This window comes from Montipora foliosa, chromosome 14 (genome assembly GCF_036669935.1).
Source record: "Montipora foliosa isolate CH-2021 chromosome 14, ASM3666993v2, whole genome shotgun sequence".
NCBI classification, from domain to species: Eukaryota; Metazoa; Cnidaria; class Anthozoa; order Scleractinia; family Acroporidae; genus Montipora; species Montipora foliosa.
The window spans coordinates 6,062,765-6,082,887 of NC_090882.1; the positions used below are offsets into that span (position 1 = coordinate 6,062,765).

At 39.5% G+C, this 20,123-nt stretch overlaps 1 protein-coding gene across 1 annotated transcript in view; it reads left to right on the forward strand.

The window, feature by feature from the left end:
* The window catches only part of LOC137985574 (actin-related protein 3), a 19,293-nt gene extending 2,047 nt beyond the window's left edge, over positions 1 to 17,246 (forward strand). Inside the window, exons 3-16 of the mRNA XM_068833193.1 lie at positions 927 to 1,001; positions 1,087 to 1,136; positions 1,223 to 1,264; positions 3,295 to 3,363; positions 4,596 to 4,641; positions 5,213 to 5,262; positions 6,287 to 6,394; positions 8,015 to 8,158; positions 10,009 to 10,119; positions 11,095 to 11,157; positions 12,015 to 12,107; positions 12,465 to 12,590; positions 13,580 to 13,663; positions 15,985 to 17,246. Coding sequence (XP_068689294.1) covers positions 927 to 1,001; positions 1,087 to 1,136; positions 1,223 to 1,264; positions 3,295 to 3,363; positions 4,596 to 4,641; positions 5,213 to 5,262; positions 6,287 to 6,394; positions 8,015 to 8,158; positions 10,009 to 10,119; positions 11,095 to 11,157; positions 12,015 to 12,107; positions 12,465 to 12,590; positions 13,580 to 13,663; positions 15,985 to 16,080 — 1,157 coding nt within the window. The 3' untranslated portion in view covers positions 16,081 to 17,246. The remainder of the gene's footprint in view (positions 1 to 926; positions 1,002 to 1,086; positions 1,137 to 1,222; positions 1,265 to 3,294; positions 3,364 to 4,595; positions 4,642 to 5,212; positions 5,263 to 6,286; positions 6,395 to 8,014; positions 8,159 to 10,008; positions 10,120 to 11,094; positions 11,158 to 12,014; positions 12,108 to 12,464; positions 12,591 to 13,579; positions 13,664 to 15,984) is intronic.
* The last annotated feature ends 2,877 nt before the right edge of the window (positions 17,247 to 20,123 follow it).

The window sequence follows — 20,123 nt, forward strand, 5'->3', positions numbered from 1 at the left end:
GAAGAACAGGCTCAACCCATAGAATTTATAAGTCTAAGAACCAAACCAAGGACTTTGGTGGAAGGCACCAGTGTCACCAATTTGTCACCCTACTGCTCCAACTTGGTCAATGGAATCATTGCAATATGAAGACCAGGTCTAAAACCTGTGATCTTGAGGTGTAGCATTTTGATTGCGAACTACTACACTGTACACTTGAAGGTTATTATAAAAATACAGTACACATACATGTACTTTGCTCAAAGAAGATAAAATTTAAACGTTAAAGTGCCCCTGTGACCAAAAAATCAATTCATATTTTTCTTTGGATTTCAAAACTATGTTAACAAAACACTAAGTGACCCACGTTTTAAGCCTTGGTTTCAAAAAGATACCTCTTTATTTTAACTGTAATTTTCCTATTTAATGGTCCGCCATTACTAACATTATGTTCTTGAGAGAGCTGGATTGAGGAGAAAATGACGTCAAAGGCTCACTAGTTTAAGAATGCAATACGTGTGTACGCCGCAGAATTAATATGCAGCACGGGGGTTTTGGGCTTTCAGACTTTTAAACTCACGCTTTGCATATATAATAAGCTGCGTTCACATGCTGAAATTTTAAGCTAGTGAGCCTCTGACGTCACTTTTCCCTGGATCCAGACGTCTGAGGTCCAATCGGTCAGTTTTGAACGTGAGTAATGGCGGACCGTGAAATCCCAAACTTATACTCAAAGTAAACGGCCTTTGGATAAAAATCAAAGCTCAAAATTTTGCCAGTCAGGTGTTAAGCAAACACACTTTCAAAATCTGAAGGAAAAAAGGAAATGGTTTTTTTGATCTCAGGGGCACTTTAAGTAAGGAATGTTCATTTATGTATCTCTCTGAAAACTAATTAAGGTGACAAGTCATTTAGTTCTTTTTCAATTTCTGATTCATTTTTCACAGCAATTGGAATTAGAGAATCGGCAAAGGTTGGTGACCAAGCACAGAGAAGGGCAGCCAAAGGCATTGACGACTTAGGTAAACATGCATACAAACAACAAATAATGAATAGCATAGTCTCAACCCAGCTGAACCAACACTCATACTCTACTTTCGTTTGCAGATTTTTACATTGGTGATGAAGCTCTAGAGAAAGCTGGTTATGCAACAAAGGTAAAATGGCTTCTGGCGGTGGCCATTCCTTTTAAATTTTTGTCACAACCATCTCATGCATTTGATATTTTGATCTTTTTTCTTAGTGGCCAATAAGACATGCTATTGTGGAAGACTGGGATCTAATGGTTTGTTTCTGTTTGGATTTTGTTGTCTGTTTGTGAATGTGAGAAACTTGTCAAATTGTGGTTTGCTCGATAGAGATGTTGCAGTGTTGTAGATAAGTAGTGTACTTACTTTGCCTTGTAGACGCATCCCAAAAAGGATTTGAACTCAGTATCTCCTTGTTCAGAGGCAATTGTTAATTCTTTACCTGAGAGGGGTTGGCTGGCTTGCCCTTTCCTGGGTTTATAGTCTTGTTTTCAACTTTCCTGCAGTTGGGTCGTTTTAAAGTGCCCCTAACCCTTCAACTTATTTTTTTGAGGGTAGATTTTGACATGTTTCAAGAACTCATTTTCGGAAAAATTTTTCACAAGTATTGAATCGTTATTTTTTTACGAGCACTTGAAGTTAGTGAAATTTGTAATTTTCTGCACGCTATAAGCCCCGCTGGACAAATTATTCTCTCGTGGGCTCGTTAGGAACAAGCCATCGAGAAGCGTCTGATATCTAACACTTTTTTTTAGCTGTGACGTAAGAAAAGGACACCATTCCATAACATAAGAGTGCAAGTTCGAAGATTATTTGTGAAAACTTACAATTGGTCTGAAAATATGTCGTCTCCCAAAGAGTTTTCAGACTCAAGTACGGAAGAGTTTCTTTCGGACGATTCGGAATGCTTGGATTTTCAAGAAATAGAGAGGGAGCAACGAGAAAATCAAAAACTTTTATCAGAAAGTTCGACTGCCGACAAAGAATCAGACAGCGAATTGCAAGCCCATATGGACGAGCCTCTCACTGATGAAGAATGGCTCAAAAATTATAGACAACAAAAAGAAGGAAAAAACAAGAAAGAAGAAGTTCTTAAGAAGCGGCAAGCAGACAAAACCAGTGGACTTCAGCCCTCGGATCGCTATCAGAAGGAATCTTATGCATGCCGATTCCTTTTTGTTTATTGTTAGAGTTGCTGCATCCATAAACCGCGCACTTTTCAACCATTTTCTCTGCGTTCTCCGCTAATCTTCACACATCCCAACAACTCAAGCTTGCACGATGTCCTTTTCTTACATCACGCTCGATACTTTGGCCGAGTGGGGAACTAATGCGAACGATAGGTGAAAAAATAGTCAAGACCACCTCCACTTTCAGCGCTCTTAAATAAAGCCCGGATTCAATATTTTTGATTTTTTTTTGAAAATAAGTTCTTGAAAGATATCAAAATCTACCAAAAAAAATGAGTTGAAGAGTTAGAGGCACTTTAAGTCACTGTTGAAAGAGGATGCGAGTGAATGTACCCAAATGTGAGACACACACATGAATAGTTTGCAGAGACTTTGAGTCGCTTATGTCCAGAAATATAAGGAATTAGACACAGGCCCAATTTTGTCATCCAACATGAAGTGTCCCATTGAGTATAATTATATGCTACCTATTTCCAACAATAAGGCAAGTATCAGGGTTAGTTACTTAGCTGTTATGATGTTAATAGGAGATTTTCGTGATGACACCATTTGACTACAAGTACATGTACCAGAATCCTACAGGTTTTACTTGTCTCATGCTAATTAGGGGTATTATTATTTTTACCCTGCTGGGAATACAAAATTGAACTAAAAAAAGAAAAACAAACTGAATTCTGGTAGTTGTAGTCAAATGATGCTGTCGTGAAAATTGCCTATTGGCCATATTCCTATAAATGAGTGATGTTGAAGTTGGAATGGATAGCGTTATTCACGGGATAAATTACTATGCAGTGGATAAGTGATAGTGAAACCAATTGCGCTATCCAGTGGATAGTGATTTATTATTTAGCGTTACCCACATTTTGAACAACCGGGGCCTGTTGTCTTTTGTGCTGTCATTCATGTTAGTTAACAAGATAATTTTAGTATGGCATGGCCTCTACATGGTAATGTGAAGATAACTTTTATTACTGTTAACCCATGATTACTACTGCAGTTCAAACTTTCTAGAAGCTAAGGGCCACAAGATATGATACTTGGTTAATAATACTGTATTTTGATGTAACCTTTTTTGACTAGCTTTATCCTATCCACAGGAACGATTTTGGGAACAGTGTATATTTAAATACCTCCGAGCTGAACCAGAAGACCATTATTTCCTTCTGGTGGGTAAAATTGATTCAGATTCTTTTGCTTGTACATTTGTCCTTGCTCGATTTTTAATGCACTCCGTGGAAACTCGTAGAGCATCAGACAATAGTATGTGGGGTTGCGGATTTCATTGAACCCAATCTGATCCAAAATCTGTGGTCTTACATGTATAATAACTGGTAGATCGTGATTGCCCAGGGCAAACAAAAGTTCTCTTCTTCTCTCCATCTTAGAGCAAACTACGTACATGTATCATTCAGCAAATTTAATACACCTTATTCCAAAATGGCTGCTGATTTATGCGGATACAAATTGGCCCTTGTTGCTTCGTTCTTTAGAATGAGGCATCAAGGGCTAATTTGAATAAAAACAAAAGAATATTTAAATGGTGGCCATTTTGGAATAAGGTGTATAAAACAGATTATTTGCTAATTAACCAATAAATTATTGGCCTGTAATGGCTATTTAACAATTAGACCCGTCGCCCTTGAGTGCGAAGGGTCTAATTGTTTTAGTATCACCCAACTAGTCGGACAGAAAAGACAATAATAAAGTTAGCAAATGAGAGTTGAAGAAATATTTATTTGGGAATAAAACAAAAGAAAGCGTCACGCTTTTCGCTACTCGAGGACTATTACTAATAGTCCTCTGGTAGCGTAGCCAATTAAAATGCAGGATTTGCAATAGTCCACTAGTTGGGTGATACTAAGAGTGGTTAGTAGTCGTCATCATCGTCACTGGCATAGTTGTCGTCATTGTCATCATCATTAGATTGTCATTGTCATCCTTGTTATTATCATTGTCATCCTTGTTATTATCGTATTCATAATAACAATAATTGTAATAATTTTTTGGTCTTTGCAATTTCCATGGACATAATCAGATGCACTGCTAAAATCATGGGATAGTATAATAAAATACTATTAAATTATCAAGAAACAAAGAAATAGATATTAAAAAATACCATTAAAAATATCTGAAACGTTAACCAAAATAGTCTGAGTTAAGCTTGTAGGTACATTTTTTTTGCTTAAAACTACACGTGAAAGAGGCTTAAGGGTCAGTTTGACACAAAGTGATCCCTTATCCTCATTTCAGATGTACATGGCAAAGCCGCTGATAACTTTGTATACTGTGTTTAAAAGCCTAAGGTAGATCTTCAAAAGGTGTTTAAATACAGTGATGTCAGGGCAACAATTCCTTGGAAAAAGCAATTGTTTTGACTTGTGTATTTCTGTTATTTTAGACTGAACCACCTTTAAACACACCAGAAAACAGAGAATACACTGCTGGTAAGTTTAACATTATTTACAAAGACGATTTTGTAAAACATGTACCTGTACATATAGGTTTTGTACAATCCAGTAGTTTTTTTCAAAAATAAATGTACAATGTAAAGATGGCTTTCTTTATGCTGCATTTAAGCAGCAGAGGACTTTTTCTGTGTTTCCATAGCCTCATCTAAACACAGGGGGGAGTTGGCAGTTATGCAAACCCATGACACAGTTGAAGGTTTGCATAACTGTCGAGAATCCTCCCAACTCCCTGAGTGTTTAGATGAGGCTATGTAAAGTCCTCTCTTGCTTCTATAAAATATTGCTCACAAATAATTCAACAAAAAATGAAGGAAAATGCTGGTTTTTTATCTTCTTGATTGAAACAGATTTTCTGGATACGCGCTCATATTTCCTAGCAGCCAATCAAAATGCACATCTGACAGCGCATAGCCAATGAAAATTTGTGTGATGTCACAGCCGTGTTTACATACTGTCATCTAAACACATCTATTGATCAATGAGATTGTGCATATAAAATGACTTGTTTGGAAGTCAATCAACCTTATCTATGATTTCTTGGTTCTAGAAATTATGTTTGAATCTTTCAACATCCCTGGTTTATACATTGCTGTACAGGTGAGGATGTAATTAAAAATAAATATACAAATGAAATATAGTCACTGGAAAGCCTTGTTGGGTCAGTCCTACATGGCCACATGAACTGATCTTATCCACATTTCCAAAACATGAAGTTACTTGGAGTATTGCTGCTCCTTCCTGGACACAAGGCTAGTCCATCGTAGAGTGTTATCCCCCTTTCCAGTAGAATGTCCGCATTTACATGGCATACATCTTCAACTTACTAGTAGGGTGTGTGCAGCTACATTGTTTTTAAACTTTCCATGGATAAAGGGTTTATTTTGTAAACAACCTGTGGTGCTGCGTAGGTCGGGAAATGAAACACAGAAATGGGTTTATTAACTGGGTTGATATGGTAAACTGACCACTGTAGTGTAATTTGGAAGCTGATGTTTTGAGTATTAGCCTTCATGTGAGCGAAGAGCTAACGCTCAAACTGTCAACTTTGAAATGACTCTATGGTGATCAATTACCATATCAACCCAGTTGATGAAAGGAAAGGATGAACGGAACTTTATTTAAGTGTCTAGTCGTTCGAGCGCTGGAGCGCCAATTGGGGACACTGTAAACTGAAATGAACAATGAAAGTAAATCAAGTCAAATGTCGGTGTTTGAGGAGAGGGGAAACCAGAGTACCCGGAGAAAACCTCTCAGTGCAGAGTAGAGAACCAACAAACTCAACCCACATATGATGCCGAGTCTGGGAATCGAACCTGGGCCACATTGGTGGGAGGCGAGTGCTCTCACCACTGCGCCATCCCTGCATCCCATGATGAACCCATTTGTAACATTTTGAACTTCTCGAGGATCTTTTTCCTTGATTGAGTCGAATCAAGTTACTGTTATTTGCCAGTATAAAATCTGTCCATAGTGTACAGCAGTTTATCTTGTCAAAGGAGGTTTTCGACTATCAGTACATGGCGAGTGCAATTATCTGGTATTTGCCAGCTATAAACGGCAAAACCAGGACTCTAATTATACATTGTGTTTCTATACGAGTTTACTTTCTCTTTGGTTTTAGGCTGTACTAGCCTTGGCAGCATCTTGGACATCTCGTCAAGTTGGAGAAAGAACACTGACTGGAACAGTGATTGATTCAGGCGATGGTGTGACACACGTTATCCCAGTGGTAATGCAATAACTGAATGATTAAATTGATTACCAATTTAGTTTGTGCTAGAGTGATCACTGAGGGCACAAACCTCAAATTACAGCACCGATGTTGATTCTCGTAGGAAGGGAGAAAGCAAAAAATTAATGCTGGAAGACAAAATTCTTACTGTAGATCAAAGATGAGAACAACTCATTCAACCCCCTTGTATTATGTATGTCTGGAGATCCAACTGCCCCTACCACTGCATTACCTGTAAGGGATTTATTATTACTATAATCATCATACTGAATTATCATTATCATTATCATTATCATTATCATTATCATTATCATTATCATTATCATTATCATTATCATTATCATTATCATTATCATTATCATTATCATTATCATCACTATCATCACTATCATCACTATCATCATACCTATTATTCACCTCGTTTCCCTTGGTTTCAGTGGCAGTTGTTACAGCCACTTAAGGACTTTAAGATCTACGAGAACTGAAGAACGCCACAAAACAAGAATATTATTGGTTAAAAGAGGCAAAATAATCGTGCTGCACGTGCTGCACGCATTTTAGCACATATTTGTGCTGTTCTCTGCTCAACAACAACGTGAAATTACCAAATTTGACTTTTTGACAACAAACGCAAGCGTACAAATGTGAAGGGAAGCCCCTTGTGCCTGTAGATTTTTAGGATACTGTGCCCACATTTCACAAAGCGAACAAGATGGACTTATTGCGAAAAATTATGATAGTGCAAAGCTATATTTTAACGTTACGGTTTTCGATGACGTCATATCATATATCCTTCTTCGTGTATCTTTCTTTACCCTCGGATTTCTTGATGGAGCACCTAATATCTCCGAGAATTTACTCTCCCAACAATAGTATACCACAGAGTACAGACCACAACACCGGGACCCCTAGGATTATGAACATTGAAGGACTGTGAGACGGGGCTGTTTCGTCGTTGTCCGAGAAGACAAGAGAGTCCATTTGCAGATGTGATTTCAAAGGCAGAACTTTCTCCTCAGTTATTTAAAGGGACAGTGTCACGCTATTTTAGTCAAACCTCAAAACACTAAAAGCGGGGTTTGCACCAATAAAGAGCAAAAAGATAATAAATAATGCTGTAGTTTTGTTACCAATGGCCATTGAAGTGCGCGGAAGCTATTCTTTGTTGTTTGCAACCAAGGATGGAGGGGGTTGAAATGGATTGAAACTTGAAAAAATTGGCCAGTTTTTTCAAGTTTGAAGACGTCGTCCACTGAAAGTCGCTAAAAGTTAAATACGAATAGCTCTTTGTGTCGTATTTTATTTCGTATCATCTCAGTGACTTGTCAGGAATGTTATACGTATAAGTTAGAGTACTAATTGAGCTATTTCTTTAACCAGGTTTGACCTAAAAACATTAAATTTGACATGACAGTGCCCCTTTAAAGACCCTGAGTGTTGGTCCGGCCGGAATTTTGATTCCTCGAACCTTACGTACGGAGCCAACCGGAGCCAACCGATTGGCGGTCAACATGGACGTCGACGTTTCAGATCGTAAAGTCCCGTAAAGACCCTAATGTGTCCTAAAGCAGAATTTGTCATTGACTGTCTTTTTTTTTTTTCCTTTTTTTTTGTCAGGCGGAAGGGTACGTTATTGGTAGTTGTATAAAGCACATCCCTATTGCTGGCCGCGATATCACCTTCTTTGTGCAACAGTTGCTTCGGGAACGCGAGACCGGAATCCCACCTGAGCAGTCCATGGAAACTGCAAAGACCATCAAGGTAAGCAAATGGCCTCTACTGCTTTTCAGGTAATGTGCTGGCCTCAGTTGTTCGAAGACTGGATAACTTTATCCGGTGGAAAAGTCACTGACAGTGTCAATCGGTTCAAAGGTTCAGTACTTGCTCTCGTTTTCGTGAAAAAGCACATCAAGGTAAAGGCGTATACGAAAACCAACATTTAACCTTAAGTACTTTTTTTAAACTTTGGATAAGCAATAGCATTATTGTAACTTGATAGAGTGATTTTCAATTGAGTGTCGTAAAACCAAAACCAAAGTAATTACTTCAGCCAATCAGAAAGGACGGAGAAAATCTGGTAAACCAATCAAAACTCCAAGTAATTACATGTAGCCGACACAAAGCGCGGGAAAATGTGCACGCGCGAGCCACGATTGGTTTTGGTTTCACTTCTGATTGGTTGAAAAAGTGGCGCGAGACCTTTGAACCAGTCACTGAGTGAACTAATCATAAACCAAAGCAATTTTCTAATTACTTTCGACACTCAATTGAAAGCCACTCTAAAAACATTTCACTATAATCGTTTTAAGGATTAAGAAACTTACAGCGTTGAAAAAAATGGAAAGGGATGACGTTTTGACGTTCTGGGCCGTCATTATGAAATCAAGAGATGAAGCATTAAAGATTCTTTAACCCATTTCTTTAGGGAGTGAGACTTGACAGATTTTCCTTTGTCTAACGCCAGACGGTTCTACTCGTCAAGTGGGGCCGGCCTTGAGTGGCTGAGAAGTGACTGGGTGAACCAGTTAAAAACTATGTCGTGTCTTTTCCCGCGCTTTTTAAATTTTTCTTAATTATGATAATTTATTTTCGCTCCGGCTCGAGATTATCGATGCGAAGCTTGTGTTCGTGCTCTTATAGCGTATGAGTCACGCTTCTGGTTCACTTGTACAAAACGTTTTGTTCAGAGCAGTACAGGCTGAAAGATGAGATTAATCCTATTCGGTTTTGTCAGTACCGAACGTTCTTGTTTGATGTGTGGTACAAGATAAACAGTGACAGTCGGCCACAAAATCTTAAGCCTTATTAGCTGGAAATTCGTTTTGCCGCCATGTGTCAGATGTTTTCCGCGAGGATAATTCGCCTCAGCCAGTCTCCTCTCCATTAAAAATACAAGATGAAAACAGTAGTTCAATAAAAGTACAGTAAACACCCGCATATAAGAACGAGTGGATTAAGAACATCAGGCTGAAATTTGGCCAATAAAGCACCATATAAATAAGAACAAGCCTGATAAATAAAACATATTCTTAATATAAAGGGAAATGGCATTAGAATAAGGAAAAAGTACAGTACAGTAAGTGATCAAAGTAATTATGGTGTTCAGGACCATTACAAACTTAGAAATCTATTTTAAACAGGCTTGTATGTCAATTAAACCTCTAGTAATGTACAATTTGAAGTATTTGTGAAACCAATTGTAAGAATATTTTAAGAACACTTCCAGGCTGATTTCTTACTAAGCACCCCTTAAATAAGAACACGATCAGCCTGAAACCTGGAATCAGTGTTCTTATATGCGTGTGTTTACTGTACCATTAACTTTTCACTCCGAAAGAGCGGTTGATGTGAATTTTCTCCTCACAAGTTCAATTCATTTTCAAGCAGGATGATGACAAGAAGAAATATATATTTATCACCTGGCTTTTTTTCCTAGACATCAAATTCCCATAACTAACATAAGAAGTAATGAATGGCAATCATTAAGGAGAATTAACATGCAGATCTTTGGGAACTGCAGAGTACCCGACCACTATTGTGTTCTTTTTGGGTAAAAGAAGGGTGTTAGACTTGTCGTTTTTATGTTGCGTTGCTTGTGAACTGTGATCCAGGAACGCTGGGGCTACATCTGTCCAGACATTGCTAAAGAATTTGCCAAGTACGAGGCCGAGCCAGCGAAGTGGATGAAGAAGTACGAAAGTGTTAATGCTGTTACCAAAAAGGTATTGTGCAGTTGCCTCTTAAAGACACCAGAAAAATTCAGGCTCAAACCCATCATGATGACCGGCTCAGTGGTGCTTGTGCAATGCTCTTGCAAGTGAGCTATGAAGTCACTCGGTTATATACACGTGTTACCGGTAGTTGCAATTTGACGCTGATTCAAACGTTTTGGACAATGCCTGGTTGGAGCGACTTTCGTATGACCTTGAAAAAGTGTTCGCAATTTGATTCACGGACCAATGTTTGGCAAGATTAAAACAAAGCTTCTCCTTGTTCCCGCCAAGGAAACTCTTAACATAGGCGTTAAACAGTTCGATTGCCCAATCACAGTACTGCATTTCAAATGACGTCAAAGCGAAACTTTCCAGAAAGTTCCATGGAGAGATGGCGTTGTTTGCATCGGCGTTCGTTAAGCCAATGAAAATTTGCGCTCGTTTGTTTTTGTTACATAAACCAATTAAATGTTTTGCATTTTTGTTTACGGTCTGTTTTTACGTTAATTTTTCAAGGTCATATGAAAGTCGCTCTAAACAGTCTCAGTAATTACATGTACTTCAACGTTCATTCAACACTTTGCTCTATCAAGTGTCGGAAGCGTTTCACGCAATAGATTATTCGACACTTTTGATTAAGAGTAAAAAGGATTGAAAGCTTGTCGGAAGAGTGTTGAACCAAGTTTAAACGGATTTAATTTCATGCGATGATCAATTCAACTTTTCCTTTGCTCTTGAGAAACTGTGAATGGCGTTGAGGCCGTTTTAACGGCTTCCGCATAACTTTGTTAATGGGTTTAACATTTCCTATAACGCCCGTTCAACTTTTGTCGAACGAATTACGCTCAAATTTGAGTCGGTTTAAACGGGCCCTTGAGCTTTTTAACTTTCTTTCCAAACGCAGAATTAAAGTTGTAATGACTCTACAAGAAAAATATGTTTAGTAGTTTTATAGCATTTGTCCTTACCATGTTTCTTCTTCAGCCGTTTTCAATCGATGTTGGATACGAGCGGTTTTTGGGTCCTGAAATTTTCTTCCATCCAGAGGTATGCATCATTGTTATAATTCCGTGTATTCTTGGCTTTTGTTCGATTATCATTCTTGTTTTTAGAAGCGAAATTATTTCTTCACGGAGAAATGCCTTTGAGCAGCAAGATGGCCGCTATTACTATTATGTCTAAGGACATAAACATGGTTATGGCGGCTTAACAAGATTTGCACTGTTGTGAAGGAGGAGAACAAAGCAAGAATTACCTACTACGCAAACCACACACTCGGTCCAATGAACCTCTCACACGCTACCCTCGACACGTGTACCGACACAGAATACTTGCGGTCCCCATTGGCGATTGTTCAGTGTCCACTGTTCGTAAGGGGGGAGACAGTGTGGCCCAGTGGTTAGGGCGCTTGCCTAGAGATCCGGAGATCCCGGGTACAAGACACGTTCTGACCACTCGTTGAATTTGTTCCTGGTAGTCCCTGGTTCAACTTCTCAGCTGTACTTTTAAAATAGCCAACTACAATCTTGGACTAAAATATAATGTAAAATTAACCCCCCCCCCCCTCCCCCCAAAATCAATTATGAATCCGTGCGCAAGTTGAAGCCCGTCATTTTTTCATCATTGAAATTTGGGGGAGGGGTGGTCTTCATTTTCCATTTGAAATGCCTAAGATTGTAGCTTGTCTCAGGCCTGTTGGGATTCTTAACAGTTGTTGTTAATTGTTCTGTTCTGTCGTGATTGTGTTCATTGGCCCTGAAAAGCTCCATGGGGGTTGGCCAACTAAGTATGTATGTCATAGTATTAACTGTATGTATTTATCAGCCTGTTGGATCGCTTTGGCGCTTCAAGTAAGATGAAGCATTGGCATAATTAGGTGTTGAAGATTTTTTTTCCTGTTTTAGTTTTGTAATCCAGATTTCCAAACTCCTCTTTCGGAGGTCGTAGATCACGTGATTCAAAACTGTCCCATTGATGTTCGTCGGGGTCTTTACAAGGTGAGGTTCCATGTTCGGGATTTTAATATTACAGACTTAAAGATCTTCGGTGACGTTGACAAAAGCATCGCCTCAACGGTTTATAGTCTTTCTCCCAGAAGACGTGAAAGGGAAGACAGCGTTTTCTACCATGATTGTGTGACTGATCCGTCGTGGGCGAATTGTCTTCGAATGTATGGGCCAGTTAACTTCAGTGTGGGCGAATTAACCTTTTGGAGAAACGACCGGCATTCCTGGTCGGCAATCGCCAAATTACTTCCTACGCTGAATTATAACCATTAAAAAGTGTTCTGAGAAAATGGCATCCTTGTGATGAGAAAAGACTCTGAAATTGTTTTTGAAACATTTCTCCGATAGAATATTGTACTTTCTGGTGGCTCGACGATGTTCCGAGACTTTGGTCGCCGTTTGCAACGTGACATAAAGCGAGCGGTGGATGCTCGCTTGAAACTCAGTGAGCAGTTGAGTGCTGGACGTATCAAGGTAACAAACTACGAGATCTTTGTAAAAGTATTACTCACTATAGTGGAACTGCAACAACTGTCTTTGACAGTAAGGTGAATGAATGTTTTGGTAGAAATAATTAATGGCGTAACAAAATCACACAGAGCTTGTGGAAACAGATAAGGACAACTGAAAATTATGATCTTCTGTAGGATTCAAACCTACAACCATCCGTAAAACCGGTCGGATGCTCTACGCATTGAGTTACACGAGAATACCTGGGGAGCTACGTGTAGGTCGGTTATCTTGGTTCTACGCGAACAATGTGTCCCATTGGTTTGAGTGTTCGTCAAGGCGATTTGCTTGAAATCCCCAAATGAATCTATGTGATGGTAATTTTTTTCTGATTTAAAAAATGCAGTAGTACTTCTTCAAGTGAATTTTTCCTCTTAAGAAATAACCCCATCGTCAATTGAAGCCGTGTGTGTGTTTGCGTTAATAGTTCATATGTTTATTCACCCTAGGATTTTAGAGTAGCTTGATGTAGCTAATATCTCCGAGCATTTAGCCTCCCAACCATGATACACCACAGAAGACCGACCACAACACCGGGAACTACATGCCCTACTCTTTGCAAATAGTGTGTGGGTTCTTTTACGTCCCACAGGATTATGAACATTGAAGGGTTTATCGTCCTTATCCGAGAAGACTTGAAAGCCCGGGGGGGGGGGGGGAGGGGCGAGCGGGGAGGACTCCCATATAAAAAGGGGAGGATTGCTCGTTGTCTCGATTAGGGGTGTAAATTTCGGATTTTGGAGTCACTTAGGGTGTTCTGGGCAAAACGCAATTATATGTAGCCGTGAAGGTCTCAAGTGCAGTTGAGCTTTTCTAATTGCCAATTAATTCAATTGGCTAATTGATGTAAAACCTTTATGAGTTCATATTTCAGCTCTGACGTGCGATGATATCAACTTCGTTGTCACGAGTAGTCGGAATGATATGTTTTTTTTTCCTTTTTTTTTTGCCAGCCCAAACCCATTGAAACTCAAGTCATTTCACATCACATGCAGCGATACGCAGTTTGGTTTGGTGGAAGTATGTTAGCCTCTACGGTAGGTTTGGAGAAACTGTTACCTACTCCTCTATTACTCATTCGTTGCGTGACGCGAGTAAAAAGACGAGAATGCGTGAAGTGGCCGTTCGAAATCTGGGAGCTTGAAAACCTTTTGCATTCTATTGGTCACTTTGAGGTTGCGTGGCAGACAGGGTTGAGAGTCTTATTGAATAGGCCATTCTCCGAGTTCATGTCTGCCTCCTCTTCAAAGCGAGTCTAAGTACGAAGTTTTTGTGATGGTAATTCTACTTTGCACATGAATGAAAACTAATTTTCATAACAAAGACTTCGCACTTAAACTCGCTTTGAAGAGGAGGCAGACCTGAACTCGGAAATAGCCTATTGCACTGTGGGACTGTTTGGGGGACGAGCCACTGTTTATGCAATTGACCATTGTCACATTCCCCATAATACACTTTGTTTGCCCCCCAAATTTTGCATAAACCATTGTTTCAAATGCTCTTGGGACACTGCGTATTCCCAAGAGTGTTTGAATTCAATGGTTTATGCAAAATTTGGGGGGCAAACAAAGTGTATTATTGGGAATGTCAAAATGGTCAATCGTTTACTCTGCAAAGCAAAAAAGACTTCCGTATATTCTTGTACGATAACAACTAACTTCGGGTTATATCCTTATAAATTGCGTTGTTTGTAAGTCAACGTCGTATGTACCACGATCTCACTGACCTTTTGATGAAATCTTTTCGTTTTCCGGACAATTTTGCACCTTGGAAAGTGAGCCATCGTTTTAAAATTGCCATTGTACAATATTCTGGTGGTTTAGGAAGCTCAGCTCCTGGTATATCGCGCTTTCTTCCAACTTGAGTTCTTACTCCGCGCACGCAATGCGTGCCCTAAAACAGTCCCACAATGCAATAGACCTTTTTGCAGATACGGCGGCCATTTTGAATTCTATTGTTTCAAAGAGCTATTATGGGATGCCCAGGGGGCAAATACATTTTAATTTGTCCCCTGAGCATCCCATAATGTCTTCCGAAACAATAGAAATCAAAATGACCGCCGTATCTTCAAGAAGGTCAGTTAAACAAAGCTCAGGACCCAGTCTCCCGCGCAATCTCAAAGTGGCCAATAAGGGGTCATTTTTCGCGCGTCCGCTAATTTTTCGTCTCATGCGTAACAGACATGGCAGGTGAGGGGCTGCCCGTAATCTAAGTTTTTAAGGACGGTGCCTACTAATTAAAGATATTTTTGCCCCGGTGTGTGATTATGCAGAAAATGTATATCTTAACAAGCGTTATTGAAATCCAAAAAGAAAATTGGGGGTAACCAGGCATTTTTCAAAGATAATTCATGAATAATATTTGTAAAAAGCTTTAAAATACAAAGCAATGTATGGCGTTCTTTCTCAACTTGAAGCTTAATTGTCTCTCAAAAATGCATGGTCACCCCCAATTTTCTTTTTGGATACCCAGAGTACTTGCTAAGATCTACTTACTCCGGATAGTTTTAAACCGCTCAAAAATATCCCTGTATTAGTAAGCATCGGCGATAGGAAATCCGAGTATCTAGAGATGCGCAGAACGTATGCCCAATAACAATAGTAGGTACCGTCCTTTAAAAGAATGTAAAATCGACGGAGGTCTCTTCTCCATAACGCAATGGGTGGTGTACGACTTTGGTCGCTGATTAGTTTCGTAAAGACTGTGTTAAGCTCCCCAATACGACTCAGATTCTACCTTCGATACCAGTGCTGAAAGAAAATTGCCTTCGTAACGAATTGCATTCATTCCATGCTTTAGTGGGCATGCAGTGTAAACAAAGATGGCGTCTATGGCAACGAAAACGTCACTTCAAACTTAAACTTCATGCTATCTGAAATATTCGTTTCGTTCATCTTGTACAATATGGGCGAAGTAAGCTATAACGGACTGGTACGAACTATTGAATTGAAGATGGGGAAAGAAAGATTCACTGTTATCTTCTCGAGTTGTCGTCAAAATCGTTAATGTGGTTATTTCGCGTTGTCGTTTTGTGGAGTATGGCGAAAAAATGCACTAAAATGGGTGTCACACGTGCTGCACGAATTTTTCTCTGTTAACCAATGATATTCTTGTTTTGTTACGTTGCTGTAGTCGTCATCGTTTCTTAATTGGTGGTTTTCACGTTACGTCATCGTCACGAATTGCGTTACGTCATCGTCACGTCATCGCCACCATGTTGGTGGACGAAAACAAAAGATCTCTCATTAGCTTCTTTTGCTCGTCCACCAGCAATTGTACATTGAAGCATTGTTGTCTGTGTCTCTAGAGATTGGTTGCACACCATCTGTACAGGTGTTTTTTCTCCTTTTATTTTTAGCCTGAGTTCTACACAGTTTGCCACACCAAAGCTGATTATGACGAACATGGCCCTAGCATCTGTCGTCACAATCCTGTGTTTGGTACCATGTCTTAAAGATAGAAAAGTAAAATTTACGAATTACCGTTTTGTACCTTTGATCTTTGACGGTGAAATAAGCTTATCTGCTCTTTCATCGTAGTTTTCCGGTCAGCACAGCTTTCAGTTTTCTTGATCAGCGGTTGATTATCATGGAAACTGTAGCCACTGACCAAATTTTCTGTAGGCTCGTTTCGGAAATTGAAAATCACGTTTTCAATGTCAGCATTGTAAATTGAACTTAATTTCCTCGAAAAATTGTAAAGTTTTATTAGAAAAAGAGGACAGTAGTGTTTTCTCCGTTTTGAAATAAAAAACATTGTGCAAATGGGATTGCCTGGAATTGGAAGATAATTCATTTGTGAACGTTTAAAAACTTATTGTTCCATGCTTCTAGTTGGATGTCTTAAGTTTCGCTTTCAGACGTTTTCGAACTGTTCGAGTTTATCTCCACAATTCAACAAGCAATTTCTCCTGTAAACATTAGGTTTTACTTTGGTGAAGGGCACATTTTCTTTTCTTTTCCGGAAAAGCGAGGCGCAATATTTTGCTTTCCTTATTTTTTGGGACCTTATCTGTTTTCTGTAACAAACGTGATGACATTGTTTGTCTCAAACTTTGAGCGCAATTTACGCGATAATCCCTGAGTAATGACGCTTTGAAAATTAGAAATTTAGGTAAAGAACGCATGGTCTCATTAGCTCTTTTGCCAGCCAAGAATGTTTCAGTTTTTGATGGCTAATAACTCGCTCGATATCAAAGACAAAAGGCTTAAAAGAAATTGGAAATTTAACTCGTTCTTTTACCATTTGAAGTCAATTTGTGAATAACATGATGCCTTCTCTCAACAAAATCGTATGTTGATGAGAAAATGTAACTGAACAATGATGTCAGCAAAGAGTCGCCTTTTGTTTCGACGCCCAAACGGGGCGTCTGCAAAGTTTCGAGCCATAATTCTCAGATACCTTTGCAAAAACTGTACCGTATACGGAATGAGGTTTCCTTTGGAAAACGTTATCTCCGCAGTTAACGATGCAGTTCCTGAATATTGCTTCTTGTCTTGAAAAGTGAATGTTCTTGTTTTTTATCATGTTTACTTGAAGCAATCTTTGCACATTTAGAAGATTTTTCTCCATTATGTACTGAGACCGTTATATTTTGACAAAATAAATGATAAAAACGAACTGGGAAGTGTTTGAACGTAAAGGCTGTATTGCTAGGCATAGAGGGGGGCTTATATCGACTAGCGACGCAAGAAAATAGCTTTTAATATAAGCTAATGATTTCTTCGTCAGTTAAAACTTTAAAACGAAACACTAAGCTTAATTGTATTTTCCAATTGTGTGTTCCTTTTGAAAACTAAGCCCAATTCCAGTTATTTTGTCAACGCTAGGACGGAAAAGGATTAATAACCCTTTGACTCCCTGAAGAGATCAGCATGTAAATTCTCCTCGCCATTTCATTTAAATATCAGGGACTTTCGAGAAACGGGCCCCCAGGCCCCAGGGCGCGGTTGTTCAAAAGCCGATTAACGCTAATCCCAGATTAAAAATCAACCCAGGAATTTATTTCTCTACTCCGAAACGCTATTCAACGTTGATATTCGGCCAAACCTTACATTAGAGGAAGTCAATCTTGAAGAACAAAAATAAGCAAAAGAAACTTTTACCAAAGAGTTGAAAACATGAACACACGTTTACGCTAATCCTGGATTATGTTAATCGACTTTCGAACAACCGGGCCCTGAAGTCGTCCATGGTCGCAGATGGTGTGAAGGGTGAATGGGGTGGTTGTTGCAATGTGCATCTCTTTATCACATTTAGTTGAAGCAACTTTTTCGCATGTTAAAGTTCTTTGTGAGTTACACACTGCGCCCGATGTATTTTGACGCATTAAATTTATTTTGCCCGCAGTTTTCAGAAGAGACACTCTTAGATTTTACTCTAACGCTAAAAAATATTACTCAGTCGTCAACAAACCCCTTAGCCCTTAGGGGTGAAAGAGGTTAACATCTACGTCTACTCAAGAGTAAACCTATGTTCCCTTTAAGCCTTTCTTCCTTACAGTGAAACTTGAACGTTTTATTCCGTCTAACACCAGAAGATTTTACTCTTGAATAGGGAACCACTCATGGCGAGAGGGTTTGCAAAATCTACGTCCACTAAAAAACTATAAGGAAGAGATTGAGACATTTAGTTCCCCCTCAAGCAGGTATCGGTATCGCAGTATCCCGTTGGTTCCTGTAGGATTGGGTCTGTCCATGACATTTGCAAACATGGCTTGTTATTTCATTTTTCATCTGCCCAGAAATGGAAAATCGCGATCCACCTAAACCCACCTTTGGATTCGGGCAGAACCTCCTCCTATCCACTTTAAATGAACTTGACCCCACCTTGTCATGTTTAAAACTCGTTCTTTACGTACGATACTCTACTTCCTCCAACCAGGAAGTTGAAATAGACCATTTTCGAATTCTCACGGCTGGACTGGATCTATCATGAAATGCAAGCTAATGCCGGCAAATCTTTTCACATGCAAATTAACTTGCCCGCATTAGCCTCCATTTCGTGCTAGATCCAGTCCAGCCGGGAGAATTCGAAAATGGTCTATTGGCGGTGCTTATTACATGACGAATTCTCTCGTCGCCCCGTGTCGAATTCCCTTTGTGAACAGGCTGAACTGTACATCGCTTTTTCATTAAAAAAAAAACTTGTTTCTAACAGATAACATTAGAGTTCACTGTCAAAAGAAGCAAAACTATTGTTTGAGGTGAATTTTTAGGGGCAATCAATTATTGGTTTCTAGTATTTCCCTATTATTATATGGCTTGTGTTTGTAGCCAATGTAACGCGCGTTTTGATTGGCTAATTGTGACTGAATTGTAGGGCATTATTCTCCCGTAATGCCCACGGGCCGATTACGGGCTTGCAAAAACAAAGCAAAAGGTAATTAAAAAGCCATATAATAAACTACTTACTAACCGAGCTACAGTCTGTGACAAAATTCGTTGGAACAGTCCACGACTATACAGATCTGAAACTTTCGCAGCTCACTCTCCCCTCACAATGTTGTTTTAACGCCAGTTTCTGAGCCCAATTGTCAAAACAACATTGTAGGAGGGCAAGGTATTGTAAAGTGTTTCAACAATTTTGTCCGGGACTGTAGCTCGAGCCGTACTGGGAAATATTGGCCCTCGGTCGTTTTTGTACGGACCCCGCTGCGCTCGGTCCGTACTGCCACGACCTCGGGCCAATATTCCCCAGTACGGCCCTCGCGCTCGGTTAGTAAGACGTTAATATTGTAGTTTCTATCCCTTTGTTATGGATTTTGCTCAACCTTCGGTTGTATTATGAGAAACTTTGGAAACAACCGCGACTAGAAAACAACAAAGAACGTTCAAGGACTGGAAACTTAAATGCCGAAACCGCCGAGCTAAGTTATTCTTTCCAAAATAGTCTTAGCTTTCCGAAAATCAAAACGTTTGTCATGATACGAAAATCCATGCAACAACTTTGAAAATCCGTAGGTGAATGTAATCTTTCCGATGCCCTTGAATCAGTTTTAACTAAGGCCCCGTCATCACGTATCCGGAAATTTTGTATCTGCAATTTTTTTTCCGAATACGGCTTGCTTCCACACGTATCCGGCGAATTCAGAAGCCGTATCCGGAAATATACGAACACAATCTCCAGAGTGGAAATTTTTGAATAGGCTGCGAGTACGGTCGTATCCGCAAATATTCGATACGCTGAAGTAACTCTATCGGATCCAGTCTTTTCCGGGTGAGATAAATCAATATAGTGTATCCACCTTGGGCCTTGAAAGAGTCGTTAATAAAACAGAAAATGGCGTCAACATACGATTTTGCACATGCTCAACAACCACAATCTTTGTCAAAAGCACTGTGCACTAAAGTGTACCCGGATACGCGTGGACAGGGCCTAACACGTTTTTCCAGTCCTTCCAGATTGTTACCCCCTAAACGATCTCTGAAGCCTGACTTGAAAACGGTGTTTGATCCACGGAGCGTAACCGCTCTTGGATACATAACGCCCACTGCT